This window comes from Stylophora pistillata, chromosome 12, assembly GCF_964205215.1.
Source record: "Stylophora pistillata chromosome 12, jaStyPist1.2, whole genome shotgun sequence".
Classification (NCBI taxonomy): Eukaryota; Metazoa; Cnidaria; class Anthozoa; order Scleractinia; family Pocilloporidae; genus Stylophora; species Stylophora pistillata.
In genome coordinates, this window is record NC_142530.1 from 28,360,825 (window position 1) to 28,381,574 (window position 20,750).

Below are 20,750 nucleotides of genomic sequence, written 5' to 3' on the forward strand. Positions count from 1 at the left end.
CCAAAAATAAAAAGGACTAACAGTACAGAGGTAAAACAAGAAATGCCCATGGGCCCTGCTAAAAAATATTCAGAACAATACTTCAAATAATACTGAAATGCAGAAATGCAAACAGCCAATCAGAACAAGGGAATGCATCTAGGGAAGCCGATGAAAACTTTCAAGTGAATGAAGACAAATCTATGTAAATGTAAATCTTTGGCGTATGAAATAATTTACCAGCATCAACAATTCATATAAAATATAATAATAACTAAATTAATAATTATAATAATTTTGAGAACATGACAACGCTTAGTTAGAAAATGGTCTTTATTGCTGGTAAATATCTCGATCACAGATGACCAACAACTTTCGCTATATAAATCGCAATTTACAAACTTTGCTAAATATTTCGGATTAACGGAATCAAAAACAGGGACTGATAATGGAGTGACCTATTCACAAGACAGGTACAGATATGCTTTGGTAATCTTACAAACACGTCAGGCAAAATATTTGAATATGTACTTTAGGTTTTTCAAAAATAATAGGTTTTTTTCTTAGAAATAATCTATCAATAGAATGCGATAAATTCTTGGTGTTTTAGACCTCCTGGGTATAAAATAGTCATCAAAGAATTCTTTAATTTATTTTCTATGAAAATTTCCTCTATCATCACTGTAAAATCAGCTAGGATACGAGAGTATTTTCATTATTTGTAGATGCACTATAAACAGAAATGACTTCGTTTTCGAAGCACTTGACAGCCTTGAAGACTTACTAAACTCTAGTGGGCGCAGTAACAGTCACCCTTCCAACTTTCATAACCGGTTTTCATCACCGTTTCGAAGCACTTGACAGCCTTGAAGACTTGTTAAACTCTAGTGGGCGCAGTAACAGTCACCCTTCCAACTTTCATTACCGGAGGTGGAGGAGGTCGCCTTTCTTCAGCCTCCTTTTCTTTCGCTTCGCGTTTTTTTCGCCCTCGAGTCGGTAGCGTGTTAGCCCGCTCCGACGGTCTCTCCTGTCCGTAATGATTGACAAGTTGTCTGTATCGCTGCTCGGAGGGAAAGTCAATAAGTGCTTCTTTACTGTAGGTATGTTTGAACGCTGGACCATCGCAGTCCGAGAGACTGTAGTCGCCTCGCTTGTTTTTTCCGATCCTGGGAGAGTTAAGAGAGACAATTACAAAAATTGAAAATGTATCGAGGGCGAATACTTCATCAAAGCTTAAATTGCTTCCTCACAATCTGGATTTTAAAACTGCGATCAAGCGTTCTTCTTGTTAATCTTCGTTTCTTTTTTTTCTCTTGTTCCTTCGTTTGTTTGTTTTCATTGTCTTGCCAAAAAGAGTACGCGCGATAGAAGGTTATAACTCTGGAGCTAATACAAGGAATTTTACATGAACTAAAAACAAAAAAAAGAATAAACACTCACTTAAACACAGAACTGATTCCTTTGTAGAAGGGCTTTTTCGTAGCAAGTTTCTGTTGCACCGCCGTGAAATCAGCGTTACTCCTCATCGTTATGGGTACCTCTTGCTCGTCCGAAGGACTAAACCTTGCGTGACCATTCTGAAAGTCACCTGGAACACAATAAACCAGTTCAATTAGAACCACTATGAAAATAGTCCATAATTTAACCGTATCATAGCTTCATTGTGTAGAGGAACATCCACATTTTGGAACATTTAAATTAATATCGTAACAAACAATGTCAAAGCTAACCTGGATAAGATCGGTTCGCACTTTCCACTGCGCTTGTGAAACTCAAGTTGTCGTTACTTTTGGCCCTGAAAAATGAAAAAGCAGCTCTTTTTAGTAATACGCTTCCTCTTCAACGATATGCACCAAAAATAAAATATTCGCTCTCCCCAAGCTGCTCCAGGCAATGTGGCACAACACTAATTCTGCTATTAATTTGTTTCAGCGATATCCTTTTCTTTAATTATACAACCGCTTACTTTTTCTCCTTGGCTTTTGAAAGTCCTATATGTTTTAGTTGTCCAGTTGAGCGACTTTTTGTCATTCGACCATATGGAGAGGGTCGTATTTCCTCTTTAGATTCTGCCAAAGGTGAGAAACAAGCAATTAATTGGCTTCCTTACACATGAGATTTATTTGGACATGTAAAAACACCCGCAACTTGAAAGAGACTAAAACGTTTAGTTAGGTAACGTAGAAAAACAGGCAAGGGACAATATAAAATCGAGAAGGAAGAAGGTGGCTGGCTACTGATGGGGAACATAAACAGGGTTTGTTGATAGAAAAACAATCAAAACGCACTAATAGTTTTAATCGTATTCCTGAAACTTTCACCTCTCATTTTTGTAAAAACTAATTTTTTTTTAATCGTTTCTGGGATTTTCCGAGGTTAAAATATCTTTAAAACCGACGTTTCGACCAGTTTTACTGGTCTTCCTTAGGTTGTTTAAATGTTGTCAATATGGCGGATTGTCAAGTCTTTTAGCTTGGTGACCGCACATGACGTTTCGTGATAATTACACGACATTTAAGCGATGTCAGATTGCGCGGGAAATGTAGTCTGAGGTTTGTCAAGTACTTCTACTTTTGCGATAATTCACTGCCTATTACAGTCTTTTTTCATGATCAAAGAAGGAGTTTAAGACTGGTTTCCATGTTTCAACGTGGTCAAAATTGTCAAGGACTCTCATTCCGCGATGTTTCTGTCGTAGTGACTCAATTCCTTCTAGAACTTTTCTATTCAGTCCGCCATATTGACAGCATTTAAGCAATCTGAGGAAGACCAGTAAAACTGATCGAAACGTGGGTTTTAAAGATTTTTTAACCTCAGAAAATCCCAGAAACGATTAAAAAAATTTTAGTTTCTAATAGTTTTAACTGTTACAAAGCTTTAAAAAGCTCCTTCAAAAAGCTCCTTTTGAACCAAGTAATCTCTAGTAGGGCAACTACCATCACTTTTAAATGGTTTCTATACATTTTAACTCTTTTGTTTGTTATAAAAATTAAAAAAAAATTAGGTTTGGAAATTGAGCTTACTTTATAAAGTGTAGTTGTTGTACTCTTATATCATAGTGCAACCCGGCACTGCTCCTTACCTTCCTCTAGTTGATGCCTCAGTTGCTCATCGTCTGAGTCGGCCCTTCTCAGAGGTTGGCGTGTAACTGCCAGCTCAGGTTTTTCCTCGTCGATTTCACCATCTTCTGACTGAGACGTATAATCTATAAATACAACCAGAAACAAACACAGAGTTAGAAGGAAAATGGCGACAGAAATGTTCTCGAATCAGTAGAGAGAGAAAAAATGCCACACGAAAGCCGCCACCAAAAAAAAAAACAGAGTTTTTTTTTTTTTTTTTTTTTACGAGCACTCGTTCAAGCTTTTCTACAGTTGTCAGACGAGATCAACTGATGCAGAAAATCATTAACTGGCATCAGCTACCATCTTATTTTAACCCTTATACCCAGTTTATAACATAAGCGGTTTATGACCTAACCGGTTTATGACCTAACCGGTTTATGACCTAACCGGTTTATGACCTAACCGGTTTTCTGCATAATGTATTGATACTGCAAGGAGAAAGTATGTGCTAATGATTAGAAGTTAAAGAATGAGCTACAACAACTGACCTTCAGTCCTTTCTTGTTCTCGTTTGATAAAGAATTCTGATTGCCTTGCATCTAGGGTTGCTCGTCCTCGTTTCTCCGACATTGACGTCCGCCCAAAGCCGTCCCTTTGAAATGGGTTTTCCTCCTCGGAGAAGGGACTGGGAGGAGCAATGATGGAGTTTTCCACATTCTCTTCCGTAAACGATTTCCGCTGTTCTCTGCTCGGCGTCGAAGGCTCCGAACTGACTGACGCGTGTGGGGACCTACCAAGGCGCGCCACCGCTTGATCATAAGACGGAGGGCATTCCTGAGAGGGTGACTGGCTCGAAAACTGCGAGGGCGGAGATGGAAGTTTGATATTAGTCCCTTCCTTTTGAGGTCCCTCAGCGTCTGGCATTTTGAGCTTTAACTTAAGCCTTGCTTGTAAATTGTAATTATTATTCGCAGAGGGATCTGCTTCTGAGTCCCACCTCGGCGGGGGCTGAGGAGCAAGTGGCTTCGCAGCTACCTGTGAGGGACTTGCAAGCCCCGTGGGTTTTTCGTCGGTGCTTTCGAGAGGTGGTGTTGGTATGGCAACGGTACTGGTGGGCCTTCCTGTGGGTACGTTTGCTCCACTTTCGATGCCATATTCAGATCGACTATCCATTGGCGTTGACGTTTTTGTCGGGGAACTGGGAGCAAGGGGTGGCGCACGATCATTTATCATTGCTAAAGGACTGGGGCGATGGACGGGGCGTTGTCTGAAGGGGCTATAAAATGGAGAACCAGGTATTTGGCTCTTGTTGATAGCCACACAGTACGAGTCATTTCGATGCACCGCATTTCTCGCTCGGATCGGGCTCAGATTTCTACTGACCATTGATTCATTAAATTGGTCTTCTTGTCTACTTGGGAGTCCTATGTTTGATGAAGAAAAATAGAGATTATAATGCGATTATTAATTAAAATCTTTACCGCTACTACCTTTAAAGACTTAACCGCGACTAGGAGGCAATGAAAACAACAGAAAGCTGCACTTACCTTCCTTCTTGAGAGAACCACCGTCCGTTTCGGAATTGCCTGATTGTGGTCCTTCGATAAGTCTTTCTTCGGAGCTTGCCTCGATGGGCCTCTCTTGATCAGGCGCATTGAGCCTCTCAAGGGACCTACTGTGCAGTAACTCCCCAGGGGGTGGTGGAGCCTCTTCTTGTTCGCGCGCAATAGTCACGTCAATAAAGGCTTGATTTGGTCTTGTGGACTGCATAGCGATTCTTAGTGTATCCATAGCGGACTGGTTTGTTAACCCGACTAACGATTTACCATTCACACGGAGAAGTTGATCGTTGGGACAAAGGCGGCCATCTTTTGCTGCAGCACCGCCAGGAATGATGGACTTAACAAAGATGCCCTTGTCCTGAGGACTGTCTCGACCTTCTTCAGCTGTACCACGTGATTTGCCTTTAACACTCACACCCAGGCCTGCCGCGCCAGATACGTCCAGAGCAATTTTGAACGTTAGAACTTGAAGGCCTTCCTCTTTCAAATGACTCATGCTGTCTTCATTTACCTTAAGGTGACAAGAGCAGAACAAACGGTTTAAAAACTCATACACTTAACGCTAGGAGTAAGTGAAAACACTAAGAGAAAACATCTTTGACAAGAAAACCAGAGTGACACCAAATAGGACTTTTCACGAAGAGGAATTTTAGTGATTGCTCCTGATGAAAAGTTGTTTGTGAGGAGTAAATTATCACTGGAGTTCCTTTGTGCTCACCTCTATCGCAGGAGCCCTGGGGGACTGGAGAGTTTCCTCCCGTTGAACCAAAATCTTCACCAGACCCTTGGTGCTTCGTAAAACGTTCACGGCCTCCGCTTGGCTTTTGCCGAACATTTTCTGTCCATTTACCTATAAAAAAAATACAAACAACATAAACATGTTTCGGTCAACACTGATTTCTGTTCTACTCTCTTTCGCCTTCTGATTAAGATTCATGAAACCAAAGCCAAAGTAATTACCGGAGCCAATCAGAAACAAGAAAAATTTTATAAGGAGCCAGTCACAGCTCAAAGAAACTTACAGCGCAGGCAAACGAGGATAGACAGGTCGCAACTAATTTCAGCGGTACACCTGACTGTGTTGAAGGGTGACGCGGGTTTTCGAAACCGATGTACTTACTTCCACAATTTGATCCCCCGCCCTCAGCTGTCCGTCCTCGATAGCTGCACCTTTTGGGAGGATGCTCTTCACGAATATTGGAGTGTTCCCTCCGGCTGGATTATCACGTGTTGTGATACTGAATCCAAGACCATCAATGCCTGACAAAAAATTAGTTACGTCAAGAAGTTTTTGGGCTTAAGTTTGCACATCAACTGGTTTGCATAGCTACTGTCCTTCTGGACAAAGTAACAGTATATTGCAAGTTACTCCCGGCATTTTGACTCGTTCTCCCGATAATTTGCTAGTATTTATATTTCTGTGTATAGATGGGCACTAGGGGAGTTTATGAATCATCCTGCTCCCCAAAAAAAGATAAAAATGATCCAAATAGGACAGCCAGCAGAACATACGTCGGTTTTTTGCGTTTTTCAGGAATGAGGAAGCAGGCGCCAGGGAGGTGACTCCGGCTTCTGAAGGAGCCAGAAAAGTCACTCCTCCTTAGCACTTCCCTCGCGCTAACCAACGTAAGCGTTTTTCGCTAAAAAAAAATAACAATAATAAAAAAATTATGCTTGTCGCGGAGCAAGCAAGGAATCGAAAATTCTGTTCCAGAGTTCACTGCACTCATTAACAGGTGTGGGCGTGTCCTACATTGGTCTACGTTACGATTCTGAAAATAGTCATGTACATGTAAGAAAGTAACAGTTTGTCACGCTTTTAAACAGAAACGTATCCAACCTTTGCGTCAAGATATTAAAAGAAATACCTTTCATGAGTTCGATAAGGATTCTTTTATTCACTTTCTTGAAGCTGTTGTCGGGAATCGAAGGTGAATTGATCATTGAACGAGGTGTAAGAGGAAGTATTTCTCTCGGTGTCTGATCTTGTTGTTGTTGCTGTTGTGACTCGTTATTTTCTTCTATAGGTTGTGCGTGTATGACTTCATCATCGTGTGGTGTGTCACTTTTCTGTCCTGGGACGAATGAATGCGTTCGAGACACTCCGAGATTAACAACTGATGCTTTTATTGCTTCTGCAAAAAGTTCTTCTGCTCTAAAATGAAAAAGAAAAATGTCGGTTATCTACCGAACGCTTAAACCTAACTCTAATAAAGTTAAAATTGCAAAACCAACAAGATTTTTTATCTCGATATTCTCTACATTTCTAAACGTCATGTTTGTAACAGGCCACGCCACTTCCCGCCTCGTTCCCACTTCCCTTGAACAAAAACTCGACATCGACTTGGGAACCACCCATGTCATCCTTGTATTGCGCTACAAAATTTATTTCACCTTACAATTGTTATGCATTTAGCCTCGGTCACGGTGCATTAATCCCCCTACAGCTTTCACACAAAGTATCTCTTGCTTTAGTTACCTTTCATTTGGCATGTCCATTAGACTCCAGCCATTCACCTCAACAATTCTGTCTGCTATCTGTGGAGACATAAGTTCTTTTCAGCAATTTTTTCATTTAAAAAGGAAGCTTACCCATTACACAAAATAAACGTGGCATAGATTTGATGAAAGTAACGAATATTTACTTACTTCAAGTCTTCCATCTCTTGCAGCACATCCACTGGGTGAAATGTCTCGAACGATAAGCCCAAGTTCCCTGTCAATGAGAAATTGAAACCATGTGTATACGCGAAATAAACCCTCAACGGACGTTTGATAAAACATCAACTTCACCTTGTGTGTCATAAAAAAAAGATGACAACAGAATACAGTTGTCTGCCTGGGGTTATTTGAGGCTCTCTCACTGTACAAACACCCTTTCCAGTTATTGTGTACATGAAAGCAGATTCGTAATAAATTTACCTGCTGTCTGCTGTTCTGTATCCCGTCACCGTAAACCCTAAGGGTTCCGTTGGATCTGCTCGACTCAACTCAATCATAAGCATATCAGGTTCCCTACAATATATAATTAAAGTGGAAAACGGGTTATTAAAGGTAACTAACTAAACTTGCTTAATTAAGTTTGTGTTCCTGTTTATTTCAATATATCATTTAACAATTCAAAATGAATGGAAATATAGCTTTTCCGTTGAATATGCCCTATATGTAAGTATCACCAGTCCCTGTAATGGGTTCAAAAGTACAGCAATAAATTCCACTGAAACAGCTATGATTTCAAATCATTAGTACTTCATGTCTTTTTGGTGTGAAACACATACGTTTAAAATCAGAGCCCACAGTTAAACAATCGAAGAAAAGCCCCATCTGACATTCCAGACCCCTTATTCACTAAATCCAAGGAAAGTACAAATATTTTTATGGAAATAAGCTTTTTTAATCTCTAACTTGCAAATAAATGTCATTGTCACTACACTGGTAGAGTAAAGTATATTTTTGAACCAGGAAGTGGCTCAATACAATGAGTTGCAATAGGCAAAAGTAAACGACATCAACATACCCACTGCTCTGGGAGGTTTGAGATTGCTGGTCGTCATCATACTTCAGAGCAAAGTCTGGTTCGATGGAGCTTGGTTCTGATGGAGATGTTACTGTACTCACTGGCTCACTTCGGTTGGGATTATTCTACAAAATTGGTGATTCTTACAATTACCATCAACATAGAAGAGGTTATAGCATTCAGAGAAAACGCACATATTATGCATTAATCACAATGATATCATATCCATTAAAAAATATACTTATTGGGTAAAGTCTGCTGAGAAGACTGTATTGTGTAGTTGCCAAAGGCTATTCAAATTTCTGGAGTATGGAGAGACAAGGAATATTACTATATACTAAAACAGTGGATAGCATCAAGGACATGCTCTGATTAGCTCATTAGTTACTCAAACTCTGAATATTCTTCGTTATTCACCTCTGAGCAACTCACGCCGATTTGTGTCTGAAAATACTGTAATCGCTGCAGGAATATACGAGTTCAATCATCTTTTTGAGCTACTTTGTCTCACTGTTTTAGTATCACACTAAAAACAACTTTTTACTACAGTCAGTGTCAGTAGCTAACAGTGGGTATTTTCCTTGCCACAGTTGGCGATCCACTTCAGTGAATAGTTGTTAATTACTGCTACTCCTCTTTGAAATTATAAGTTCTACCCCTCCATTCTGTCAGGTTTCCCAAACAGTTTGCTGGTACAAAAGACAATTATTCCCACTAAGGCTAATTCAGAGCTTGACACTAACTTTTCAACTTACTTAAAGCTAAGTGGCTAGTGACATATTAGATGTTACAACAATTTCGGTTTGTTTTCTGGCCAAACTGTCATGTGGAAATTGAAAACCACTAGCCAAAACTGAATTTCTACTGGTCTGTGTCTAGTAGGCTACTGTTAGTGTCAAGCCTTGCCATTGGATCCCAAGTTGTGCTCCTCCACCACTTCCAAGACAAAATGAATCACCCGCCTACTTAATTGTGCTACTACTTCAATCACTAACTCTGCAATAGAAAACACAGACATGTATGTTGTAATGCACTTCACTCTTGGCTCAACTCTTATTTTCCCTTGCTTTTTGGAACAGTAATTGGCAAAAACAAGTTCCAGACGAAGGAAAATCACAACCAAAAATGAACCTGCATCACAAGATGAAATGCTAGTCTTTAAGGCACAAGGTCTCTCTCACCACAAACATTCTCTCCTCCTGTAGCTCTGCCCATCTGTCCAACATGGGGCTGTCTACAAACATAGATCTTCGTGTTGAATTACGACCCAGTGAAAATGTTTCTTCCTCCATGTCACTGTGCTCATTATCAGCGTGGTCAGAACTCGTTGATGAGAAACGTCTTCTGTCATGGTTTGCATGACCATTTTGACCATTATAAACTGCTTGCTTAACAGGCATCCCTACCGCAACAAAGGTCATTTCACCTGTCTTGTAAATTGTAGGTTTGACAACTACATTCTCAATTGTTTCAGACTTTGAAGAGTCAGAACTTATTCGAAACCTGTCATCATGGGAGGATATTCCAGAATCTTCCGAAGGGACAGATTCAATATAAGAAGTCCTACTACTATTCTTGGTGTTGTTTCTAACTGGTTTAGGTGGCACAGGAGGTGGAGGGCTTTTCACTGCCCTTGGCGCAGTCTTTATTTCACCATTTGTATTTGGTTTGATTGATGTGAATTGTTTTAAGGGTTGTTCTTCCATGTATTTCTGAGGTTCATCTTCATGCTGGGACAAGTCAGGACTTGCTGTTCCTACAGATGATGCACTAGTCCCATAGCCACCATTCAGGGCTGGCCGATGAAGAAGTTGAGAAGAACCCTCTTGAAAAACAGCGAGTAACTAGGAAACAAATCAAAGTATTGTATAATATGGGTAAAATGTTACAGTAGTCACTCAGATAAGGCACAGCATAATGTATTTTTAAGGTGTTCAGTAAACAAATGAGCAAGATTTTACAAGATTAAGTGAACTCTTGTTTAGAACACTTAAACAGGAGCTTCTGTACAGCAACCAGCTACGTACGGTGCAGCTAAAGGGACCAAAATATATGCACGCAAAAAACTAGTCTAAGACTAGTAAATGACCAGACACAGACTAGTCAAACCAAACTAGTCTTAATAGATGAACTACACCTGTCTAACAGAAGACACATCTTCCTAATTAGTATGTGTGTGAACTAGCTGATTGTTTTCTCCATTGTGGAATAATCACTGTTTATTTCAATGGGCATTGTATTTGCAATAAAAACTGCGGGTTAAACTGCACCAAAATTAATATTTTATCATCAATTGTCTTGTGTTTCTTACAGCTGTGTTAGGTTATTTATCACTGTGGTCCCGTTAACAAACGTACAATCTATCAGCTAAAATCAAAATATTCTTGCTTTGAAACAGCAATCTGCTATACCACTTTTTAATTTAATTGTGGAATGGCAAACAAACCACCAAAAATGCAGGACCACTCGACATACGGTAAAAACGAGTAAAGATCAAAGATATTTGCCCCCTCTGTCTATTTTTAATAAAAAAGAAAGAAAACTATTAAAACCTACAAGACTATTTCATCAATAACAATTGCTGTAAGCTTTTTGAGAGAGTTTATCATAATGCATATGTTCATTTTATAGTACTTGAGTATAAAAAGATTTTAAAAGATGTACTTTAGTGTCCCCAAGAAGTCCACCCATGCTAAACTCCTTGACATTAAAATACAGGTTTGGTTAAGTTCCTCATATTCCAGTTTTAAAATTAATTTTAGGAAGAAAAGTATCCATATTGCAAAATACTATATGACAATTTTGAGAATGTGAAATTGTTTTGACATCAGAAATGTAAACAGAAAGTTAAAACATAAAACTTTAAAAGGTTTCTCAAAAGCCCATTCTACAAAACCATATAAGGCAGTTTTAGGACTAATTTTTATTTTACTTTACTTCACAAGTTGTGTATTTTACAATTAAAACAATATGGAATAAAGTGACATCTTTGTAATGTTTTCATCCAATAAGTACTTGCCAAGCAAAAGAACTCCAGGGCTTCTATCAACAATATTTTGCATTACAATCTCACAGAGATATTAAGGATAAACACTCTTGGAATAGTTTACAAATGACTAAATGACGATTTGACTTAACTGTCAAGAAATAAATTACAAATATTTCAGAAATGAAGCAATCAATGTCTTCCACTGGAGTTGTCCGGTAAATGTTTGGGTCATTTTTTATTGAATAAAACTGGTAAGAATTTCCATTTCTACTGCCATTGAAAGCTCTACAACACCTAACACAAGAATGTACTAACATAGAAGTCAAGAATGTTGTCCGCTTACAAATTATTCTTGACTAACAACCACAAAAACATTGGATCAAATCACTTGATCCATCCAAGCAACATTATCTTAGATACACCAATAAGTTCCACAAACATGTAGACCTCTACAATAAAACATTTCCCAATCAAAACTCGCATGATACACAATTTCAGCCTTCGACACATGCACATCAAGGCTATTTCAACTTTCATCTGTTATTCCCATAATTATGTATCTTAAAACAATCACACCCATTTCTCATCACCAGTAATTTTTTTGTTTGCACTTTGTCATGAATGACTCATAAAACAACACAGCATGGGTCCCAAAAATAACAAAATTATATTAAATGATCAAGGAGCCTTTCCTTAATCTGATTTAAGTCAGAGCCCCTTGATCAAAGTTCAGCAACAGCTAAAGAAGTAAAGGAAAAAAACCAGCTTGATCTATAAATTCAAATATAATCATGATGAAACAATAACACACAAGTCATGTTGTTTTACATTGATTTCCAGTGTGCCACTTGTTTAAATGTATGTAAAAGGAAAATCTAGGCAAAAATACTTCATCTTTTGTAAAAGCTTTAAAATCGCCACCATACCCAAACCAAGAAGCTATACAGACATCATTCTAGAAGAAATCAGTATTTCAATCAGACATCCTCACATTTTCATACAGGGCCACTTAACTGGAAAATCACATCAAATTCTAGAGACTAGACTAAGTCTGTATAGTAAAGCTGTACAAAGACACTGTTGTGCTTTCCCCTAATGGACTTGTTTTCTGTTCTACAAGTAAATCACCTCCAGGCTCAAAGAATGATGACTTTTCAAAGCTCACTATTCCTTACTCCAATTGTAACATCATTTAGTATCATTATATTACTAGGAGTATTGCTGATCTGTCTCAGGTTTTGAGAGACAAGCAAGTGGTTGATCATCAGAGTCAGTATTTCTTCTCAGATTAATTCATTAGCAGTCCAAAGGAATCATAACAAATTATATTACTTTTCTGTGAGGTTGAATCAAAACCTCTGGTCAACAACTCTTCACAAGAATTTAGGTGGTGTAATTCTTCCACCCAATCAATGAATTGCTATGAGAAGCCAGAAGTGCCCAAGTTAATTATTTTTCAACTCAACTATTTGCATACAGCAACACATCCACATTTAACAGACTACATTAAGTGCTCAATTGGGGAAAGTCCTTGACACACTGTAGCTAGCCACAAGGGTGCAAGCAAAAATGCAGGAGCTTGCCCCTATCTCACATTTTCTGAAACAATTAACTGTTAAAGGTAAACAACAGGCACTTAATATGATCCAAGAAATACCTTACACAGGCACACTTACAGATTTAAGATAGTCTTGGAGATATCATTAGTTTGCACTGGATAGGAAAATGTATTTGTCCAAATTGTAACCTTGACACTTGCAAACGGTTGGAATTGTTAAACATGTGCACAATGCACTATTCTGGAAACTTAAACAAAAGTTAGAGACCCATTTACATGTAGAATCAGTAACCTATATTTGCCATTATTAGAAGTAGAAGTGTCATTTAAGCATACTCTGCACATGGAAAACAAAGAAGCTAGCGATGGACTTTGATCAAGGTACTCAAGGATTACGGCATAATAGCATTTAGGACCACTTTGTATATTGAAATCCACAGAAAAGAAAAACAACACCAGCAACAATAATCATGTAAATAATACCATCAGCAAGCTTTGGATACAATAATTTCTCAGTAATTCTCTCACAAAAAATAAAAAAACCTTGTCAAAATTATGACACAATGCGTGTAAAATATAATGGCACCTGGATGGCTACCTTGTAATGCCGTCCTGACCAAGCTCTTGAATTTCTATCCCTTCCCAATTCAAGAGGTGTTTAAGAAAACTTGGTCATATATTTACTTAATACTGATAAAGACTCCTCTGAGAACAAAACCTTTGTTCACAGATGCCATATTTAACAAGTGACCTTGATACAAAAAAAATCAGTCATAATCAAATTTGAAACTTCTCTTTAACAACAACAACAAATCTTGTTGCATCAAACCTTATTTTGAAAGAAGTGGTCAATTTAAGGTCTCAGTTTCATGGGTCAACATTAAAATAACAAGTACCCTCTAATTGAATACCTGAATCAATTATCATGTCTAAAAAACAGGCAGGAAACTCTTAAAGGGCAGACACGACACCCTTGAGTGTCACAGGAACAGTCTGTTCAGTTTTCTTTGTTATAAGCCTAACTCTGTAAGTTAGTCCCCCAGAAGCTGCTTAAGTAATCAGTACTTTTAAAACATTGCAATATTCGAGGCCCACCTTAGTTTCCATTGTACAATGCAAGTTGCATCATTCTGAATAAACAATTTAAATATGAAAACCTTGGAATGTGATTGTGTCCAGACCAAGGTGATAAATAATAAAATATTGAAACTGATAAATGCAGATGAGGTTTATGTTATCAACAAAGAACATATATGTTGAAATTTGCATGACATTTTTTCTCAAAATCACGGACTTTTCTCACAAAATACAATGCACATGTACAAATTTAACTTGTAATGACAAGCAAAATTTACAATTCTTAATGAGGGACAAATTACCGGGATCAATTCATTAAAGAAGGAAGCAAAGTTAAAACCACAGGCAAATCTGCCCTGAACAAAGGACATTGTATTGTCAGACGAAATTTGTTGCAATGCTTCATGAATAAATTGTCTGGGAAAGAGAAAAAAAAATTCACACGGCTCTACAGGAGGTTTTCATATTTGAAATTCACTAAACAAACAGAAAAACTGATCTTCTTACGGCACTGATTTGAAATTTCCTAAATTACCTCAACAGAATAACTTCCGATGTGGAATTGAACAGGACAGAAACAACAATCCTTGTCCTTGATTAGGAAAAAATCTGCTTATTGAGTTGTAGAACGTGTCACGCTATCAAATAAAGTGTTCATTTCATCGTAGTAATTTCAATAACACAGGACGCAATCGGAATTTATTAATAGGGAATTTTGAATTTAATCTAAGCGAGTAATAAGTTAGAAAAACATTACGATAGACATGAAACAGGAGAAGTAAAAGATAGCAATACCTTATCTTTGTCGTCGACCACATCACTGAGTACATCGTCAGGATCGAGAATAGCTCGATCATCACTGGTCTCAAGAAAATGCACTTGTACGTGCTCGTCTGTTGGCTACAAATAATAAAGAACATTTGATTGAAAAGATCCCACTAGAACAAATGCTCCCGCATGACAGCAATTTTATCGCTGAAAATCTAGTCAACATAACCTTGAACATTAATCATACCCTTAAGAAAACCAGTGTCGGGTTGTAAATTGTATTGTAGCTGATTTGATTCACTGTATGATTTCAACTTAACTGACCAAAGCCGGACACAAAAGCTGCATGCGCAACCAACACTTAGAATAGAGGAAAGTAAAAAATTTGAGATAAATTAGGAAGCACTTATTGATAGGTTTGCAAGAAATAACACCGGAATGTATCAACTGTGGGCTTCCTATATGCGTAGATATATATATTAAATTGATATAATATGCTGCAAACACCAATGTGGAACCCTTGGGTCGACGAGATTTTCCAGCGAAACGATAAGTCAAGAATGTTTCAAGATTTTCACTGGAATCTATAGTTTATTAGATGTTGCCACCGAACTATGAAAATCTAATATTTAGAAACCGACCTGAGGCAATTAATTCATATTTGCTGGTTCGACACAAACCTCTAAACAGACAGCTTAGCTAAATTTGGTAGATTTTTAATCGAACGCTACATCGACCGTGCGCCGGAAATCGAACGTGTACGAGTCATTCGAGAGAGTACGACCAAGCTTGACCCAAAATAAAACATGACCGTGTACAATCAAAGAAAGTTCAGTTTGAAGATAATTCAAATCTAAAGAAAAAACAAAACGCACAGCGCTATGGTACTCGAAAATGAGATTTTAATGGACCCTAAGGCAAATTTCACATCCGAATTACTGAGTAATAATCGTGACTCGGTGTCTATCGAAAGTTAACAGGAGTCGAGAACGTTGCCAACAATTGAGAACGGGCTTTAAGCAATGGCAGTGCTTAACTGTCGAGAGACACTTTATAAACAGACCGTATACTTGCCTTGTTTGTAGCTTTGCGATACCTTGAAACCGCTCGTTCAATAAGCTCAGATACAGTTAGTTCGCCATTCCCACACGGAACGATGACACGCACAGCATCAAAACACACCGTAACTTTCATGTTTTCGGCTCTAAATTCAATCCAAATCCTTCGCCGGATACCGGAATATTGCAACACAACGAAAGAATCATTCCTCGGCGACAAAGCTACCAGTTCGAATCATTCTGTTATGAAACTATGAATAAATTTGAGTTGATTTTGTGGTTACGGCCTCCCATGTGACTCAAACCGCCAATCAAGGAGCGCCATTTTGTGCGCCATTTGATTTTGGTCACGTGCGACTTAGTAGGGAGGTGTGGAAGTTATAATGACATGATGTCATTCTGCGAAATAGCTTTCGTTTGCATGAGTCGCTAAGAGATATTTAAAACTCACATGAAAAAAATCATTAAAGAACTGACATCTAAAGAGAGTGTTTTCGAGATTTTTCTACGCTATAAGTTAAACCGTTATATATAAATCGCATAAATCTGAGAGAATTTTGAACGAGAATGATCGATCATTCCACTATTCAGATAAGACACGAGTTTCCGTGATCCTTCTTTCAAACTTTCTTTGTCTTAATCTTTTAATACGTAGTTTGATTTATTAACGTGCGTTCTATTAGTTTGGCATGGTAAGTGACATCATCTAGCAGTCAACAAATTTATCCACGCAATTCCATTCTACCCGATCACGGGAGCCGATCGGTTCCTTATTTGTGTAGAAAAAAACCAAAAGGGAATTCAGTCTACATGTGTCACATCATTTAAAGTATCGGGGACAACATTAAAAAGGTTAACATTTATAAATAACCAAATGGGCAGAGTTCTTTCGTCAAAATGAGCAAAATTCGTAGATGATTATTTTATAAAAAAAAAGTTTAAACCTCACACACTAAAACAAGCTTTTAAAAAGGGAAAAAAGAACTAAAAAAATTCGATCATCAGTCGATAGCAGGGAATTACAACCAGCACTTTGGATCTTATGCAAAAGCTTTTGAGTATACTTAGTACATTGATTTTGTATCGTCCCCATCACTTCACTTTCTGTTGGAAAAATTTCAACGTTTATACCGTAAATTTGTGAAAGTTCTCCGTCAACGATCATAATACTATATTAATGCATCAAAAATAAAACCGGAGACCACTGTAATGGTGTACACCAACGCATTTCATTATCAACTCGAGGTTTTTTCTGCAACATAGCAAAAGGGTAACTGTTACCAACAGTCAACTTAGAAACTGTTTAGGGGTCTGAAACCAAGATCAAGCAAAACCATCCCGACTTAGTAACAATAATCCGAACTGGATAAACCAGGAACATAAGTTCATATGTTCCTGTACAAAATTCGTTGTAGTTTCGCACGAAATCCCATTGTTCTATGATTCTCGAATAAACTAAGGCCCGGTTCAGACCTCGACCTTTTCATGAGCCGAACTCAATTCGAATTTGGACCGACCCAAATTAACAAAAGTACGCCTGCAGACGCCGTTCTTATTGGCAGTTCCAAATTCAGTTCCAGTAAAACCAGTCAAACTGCTTGAAAAATACATTATAACAATTTATGCATTAGCATCGGCACATGAAAAGTACGGCGTCTGAATTAATGCCGTTCCAAAGGCGTTCTAAAGATGAAATTCTCGGCCAAGTCAGGCGGGAAGAACGGGTGAGCCGTTCCAAATTGAAATAGCCGTCCCAAATTGATTCAGACGCCGATCTTTTCATGTACTTAATTCAGGGAATTAGGTTCGGCTCATGAAAAGATCGGCGTCTGAACCGGGCCTAAGCCTTTATTTCGAAAGTATAAGTTAGTTTGGCTGGATGTTGACAAAACTTATTTTCGCATGATTAACTTCATCCAAAGAAGGCAATTTTTTTGTAACAATATAGCTTCGCTTCCGCTCGAACTGAAACCAGAACAGAGCTTCTTTTAGAAAAGAGAAGTGCTTGTCAAATTTGTTAAAATGTTTACGCCACCCAGTTCATCACTCTTCATTCAAATCAATAAATGTTTTCGCGTCAGAAAATAAACGATAGTTGAGGTTAAAAGTCTTCGACGAATTCCGCGTGACTTTGTGAACAGATCGAAGTCCAACCTTTAAACAAAACATCTTTTGACCGTCGTTAACGTTTTAAATCACTTTCACAGAAGCTTTAGCTTCTAACGATGCGATCCAATCTACAGAGCAGTCGTCCGTGTCGTCATCATTTTAATAGCAATTCCTTCATTCGCTTGTTCGTTCATTTCCTCATTTTTTGAATATTCGGCTCTCTTTTTCTTTTCATGCTTTTTTTTAAACTTTTTTATTTCTAATAATCAAATTTTCGTTTCATTTCTCATTAGGAAAGGGGGGGGGTGTGTTTAGAGCCCTCATGTTGCCCATTCAAGAATCATGAGTAACAGCAGGGTGCCTGTTTCAGAATACCAGATACTGCTGAGTACGATATGCGTTACAAAGCGGCTTTATTTTTCCTGGGCTGCAGTGCTTTTTCTGATAGCAGTGTTTTTTCTTTTCTTTGTGTACAGATATATATATTTTTTTTGTCACGCACGGTATGTTTGTCACGCACGTTTCTTACCTCCTGTCAGTATGTATTAATAATCAAGTTTGATAATGACGATGACATGTTAATTTCCTTATTCCGCTGAGGCATATTCAATCGTGAACTGGCCTGAACAGTGTTTGACAACGCTAAAAACAATTGAAATATCTGCGGTTCTATCATTTGATTGCCATGACTTCTCGATTTTTCCCCGAAGCAATGTAATTTTATGGAAAGAAAAAATATAATAAGAAAAAAATTAGCTTTCTCAAATGTTCCTCTTATCGTAGAAATAATTTCTGGCAAATTATTTCTGAAATATCGATCTGCGGTTTTTCATTTCCTGATACTTTATCGCTCGTAAGTGCTAAACATTTCCTTTCAACATTTTCTATTGACAATCCTAACGAGCAATAGACGATTTTTAGAGCAGCCATTTTGATTTGTAATTTCTGCATCGCAGTTTGATCTGAAACGAAAGTTTCTTGGTTGTGTTTCAAAAGACTAGCACGAGTTCTGAGATTTGATCAGAAGATAGTAATAACATTATGTTTTAGTAGAGTTGAATAAAGAGCAAGGCATCGATGCTTATGTAAGTGAGTATCGCAGTCGATAATTTGATCGCCAGCGCGGTCGCCTAATGGCATGAAAACACTTGTCTCTGTTTACGAAAAAAAACTGACCTCCATTTCCAAACTTGTTGCTTCTCCCCGCTGGTTAAAGGCTTGAATACGCAGTGCTCTTTGTTTGAACGGGAGGAAACCTTTCTGATAAGTCTTCAGTCCTCGGCCGTGAGGTCGTAATTCACAATTTGTCAGCTCTATCCAACTTTGTGCCACTTCAATGCGCTCGTGTCACCTCAAGAATGCGTTTCCAATCCGCTGTGAATTGCTGGAATGAATATCACTTTCCGTACATTTTGTGACGCAATTTACCATCCCAATCAAATGTGCTATATTCACATCATCACTTTTGGATTCCGACTAATCATCGAAGAACTGTAAATTTTTTATGAGGTCGATCTCGAAATAAAGTGTTCTAAATAGAGTGAACTCTGTACCTTATGCTCGATAAATCAAGTGATATTTATACTTTGGCAGTCATTTTTATACAGTATTTTTCGGATGCAGTTAAAAAGTCAATATAAATTATAGATATTGGTCAACAGAAGCAACAGTCTCAAAAGGTATCAGATGAAATGAAAATTTGACGTTCCGATAGTAAGTGACCGTGATAAATTAATTAAAAAAGAATGACTGTCATCAGTTGAAAGAACAATAAGGTTCTTTTTTTTTTTATCTTTTGACGTTGAATTTCACAAGACCAGCATCAAAATAGACATATCATATTAATCCTATTAGAACTGATTAAAGAAAAGATAATTTGTACCGCTGTGGTCCTTCTATATTTGGAAAGTCTTTTTTCAGTGGCTGGTTAAGCATGGAGTAAAAAAATTCTAAATTAATCACCTTCTCGAGTCTAGTGTTTCCCGAAGACCACAAGTTTCTTTTCTCTTTCCTTTATTTAATTTTTTTTTCTATAAATCAATGAATTTGATGATTTTTTTCATCTTAAATCGCTTAATTATATTATAGTCTGGTTTAATATATAAGTTTGTTTAATCTTTCGCAGTTCCGAGTAGTAATACAGCTCAATATACTGATGTTAAACAACGTTTTTGAAACCGAATTCGTTTCAAAAATTTAACATTCTCGGGACACATAGCTGTTTGGTATTAGTTGTAGTTTTAGAAAATAATTATAATATTCGTCAAGTGCGGCAAGCTCCGACCCTATTTAAGCTAGCTGTAAACAATCACTGTCACAATCACTTGGGAGATAAAAATTCTCATCAATTCAAAATTTACTTCAAGATATTCTCAAGAGAGCTGAAAAATAACTTCAGACTACAAAAGCTTACAAACTGTAGGAGAAGAAAAACAATCACGGTTTGTCGGATTCTATCCCTTTGTTGTAGTAGTAGTAGTAGTAGTAGTAGTAGTAGTAGTAGTAGTAGTAGTAGTAGTAGTAGTAGTAGTAGTAGTAGTAGTAGTAGTAGTAGTAGAATCTTTATTTATACACGATAAGAATTAAAGCTAAAAAGCTTGTGGGGTCGTGTACTTAACAAAATAGTATCTAGCCAACTTATGATTATACTAAGACACATTTCAAACTAAATAAGAAACTATAATACATATATAACGTATATATGCACGATCCTTCGCAGTAAAACACTATTCGAGCAATAGTGAAAATCAGACCTGAAAAAAATTTCAGGCCTGTACGGGATTCGAACCACTGACCTCTGCGATACTAGTGCAGCGCTCTACCAATTGAGCTAACAAGCCAACTGAGAGCAAGCCATCAAATTAATTCGACATAAACCCGTAGATGATAAATGAAACAACAACAAACATATGAAACATATGTATGAACTGCGGTTATGAAACGTATATATGCACGATCCTTCGCAGTAAAGCACTATTTGAGCAATAGTGAAATATAGTGCTTTACTGCGAAGGATCGTGCATATATACGTTTCATAACCGCAGTTCATACATATGTTTCATATGTTT

At 37.7% G+C, this 20,750-nt stretch overlaps 1 protein-coding gene across 2 annotated transcripts; it reads right to left on the minus strand.

Annotated features, from left to right (window-relative positions):
• Positions 1 to 294: 294 nt before the first annotated feature.
• LOC111342499 (uncharacterized) lies at positions 295 to 19,037 on the minus strand. Of its 2 annotated transcripts, none has more exons than XM_022949590.2 (17): positions 18,859 to 19,037; positions 14,543 to 14,647; positions 9,305 to 9,967; positions 8,124 to 8,248; positions 7,529 to 7,621; positions 7,256 to 7,322; positions 7,086 to 7,144; positions 6,475 to 6,761; positions 5,727 to 5,866; positions 5,325 to 5,456; positions 4,592 to 5,117; positions 3,593 to 4,468; positions 3,062 to 3,184; positions 1,946 to 2,048; positions 1,710 to 1,774; positions 1,420 to 1,567; positions 295 to 1,145 (listed from the first exon to the last, which is right to left on the minus strand). In XM_022949590.2, the coding sequence occupies exons 1-17, from the start codon at positions 18,862 to 18,864 to the stop codon at positions 857 to 859; spliced, it is 3,807 nt and encodes a 1,268-aa protein (XP_022805325.2). In that variant the 5' UTR covers positions 18,865 to 19,037; the 3' UTR covers positions 295 to 856. The 2 variants fall into 2 exon arrangements, with proteins under 2 accessions (XP_022805325.2, XP_022805323.2); XM_022949588.2 differs by lacking the exon at positions 18,859 to 19,037 and adding an exon at positions 15,590 to 15,834.
• Positions 19,038 to 20,750: the final 1,713 nt, after the last annotated feature.

Bases quoted from the DNA above. Each gene is read 5' to 3' on its own strand.
- LOC111342499 (XM_022949588.2), bottom strand. From the start codon at position 15,709: ATGAAAGTTACGGTGTGTTTTGATGCTGTGCGTGTCATCGTTCCGTGT. The intron at 7,145-7,255 runs GTAAGTAAATAT...ATGTCTCCACAG, and splicing joins CAAGAGATGGAAGACTTGAA to ATAGCAGACAGAATTGTTGA. The intron at 5,457-5,726 runs GTAAGTACATCG...TTTTTTTTATAG, and splicing joins CGGGGGATCAAATTGTGGAA to GTAAATGGACAGAAAATGTT.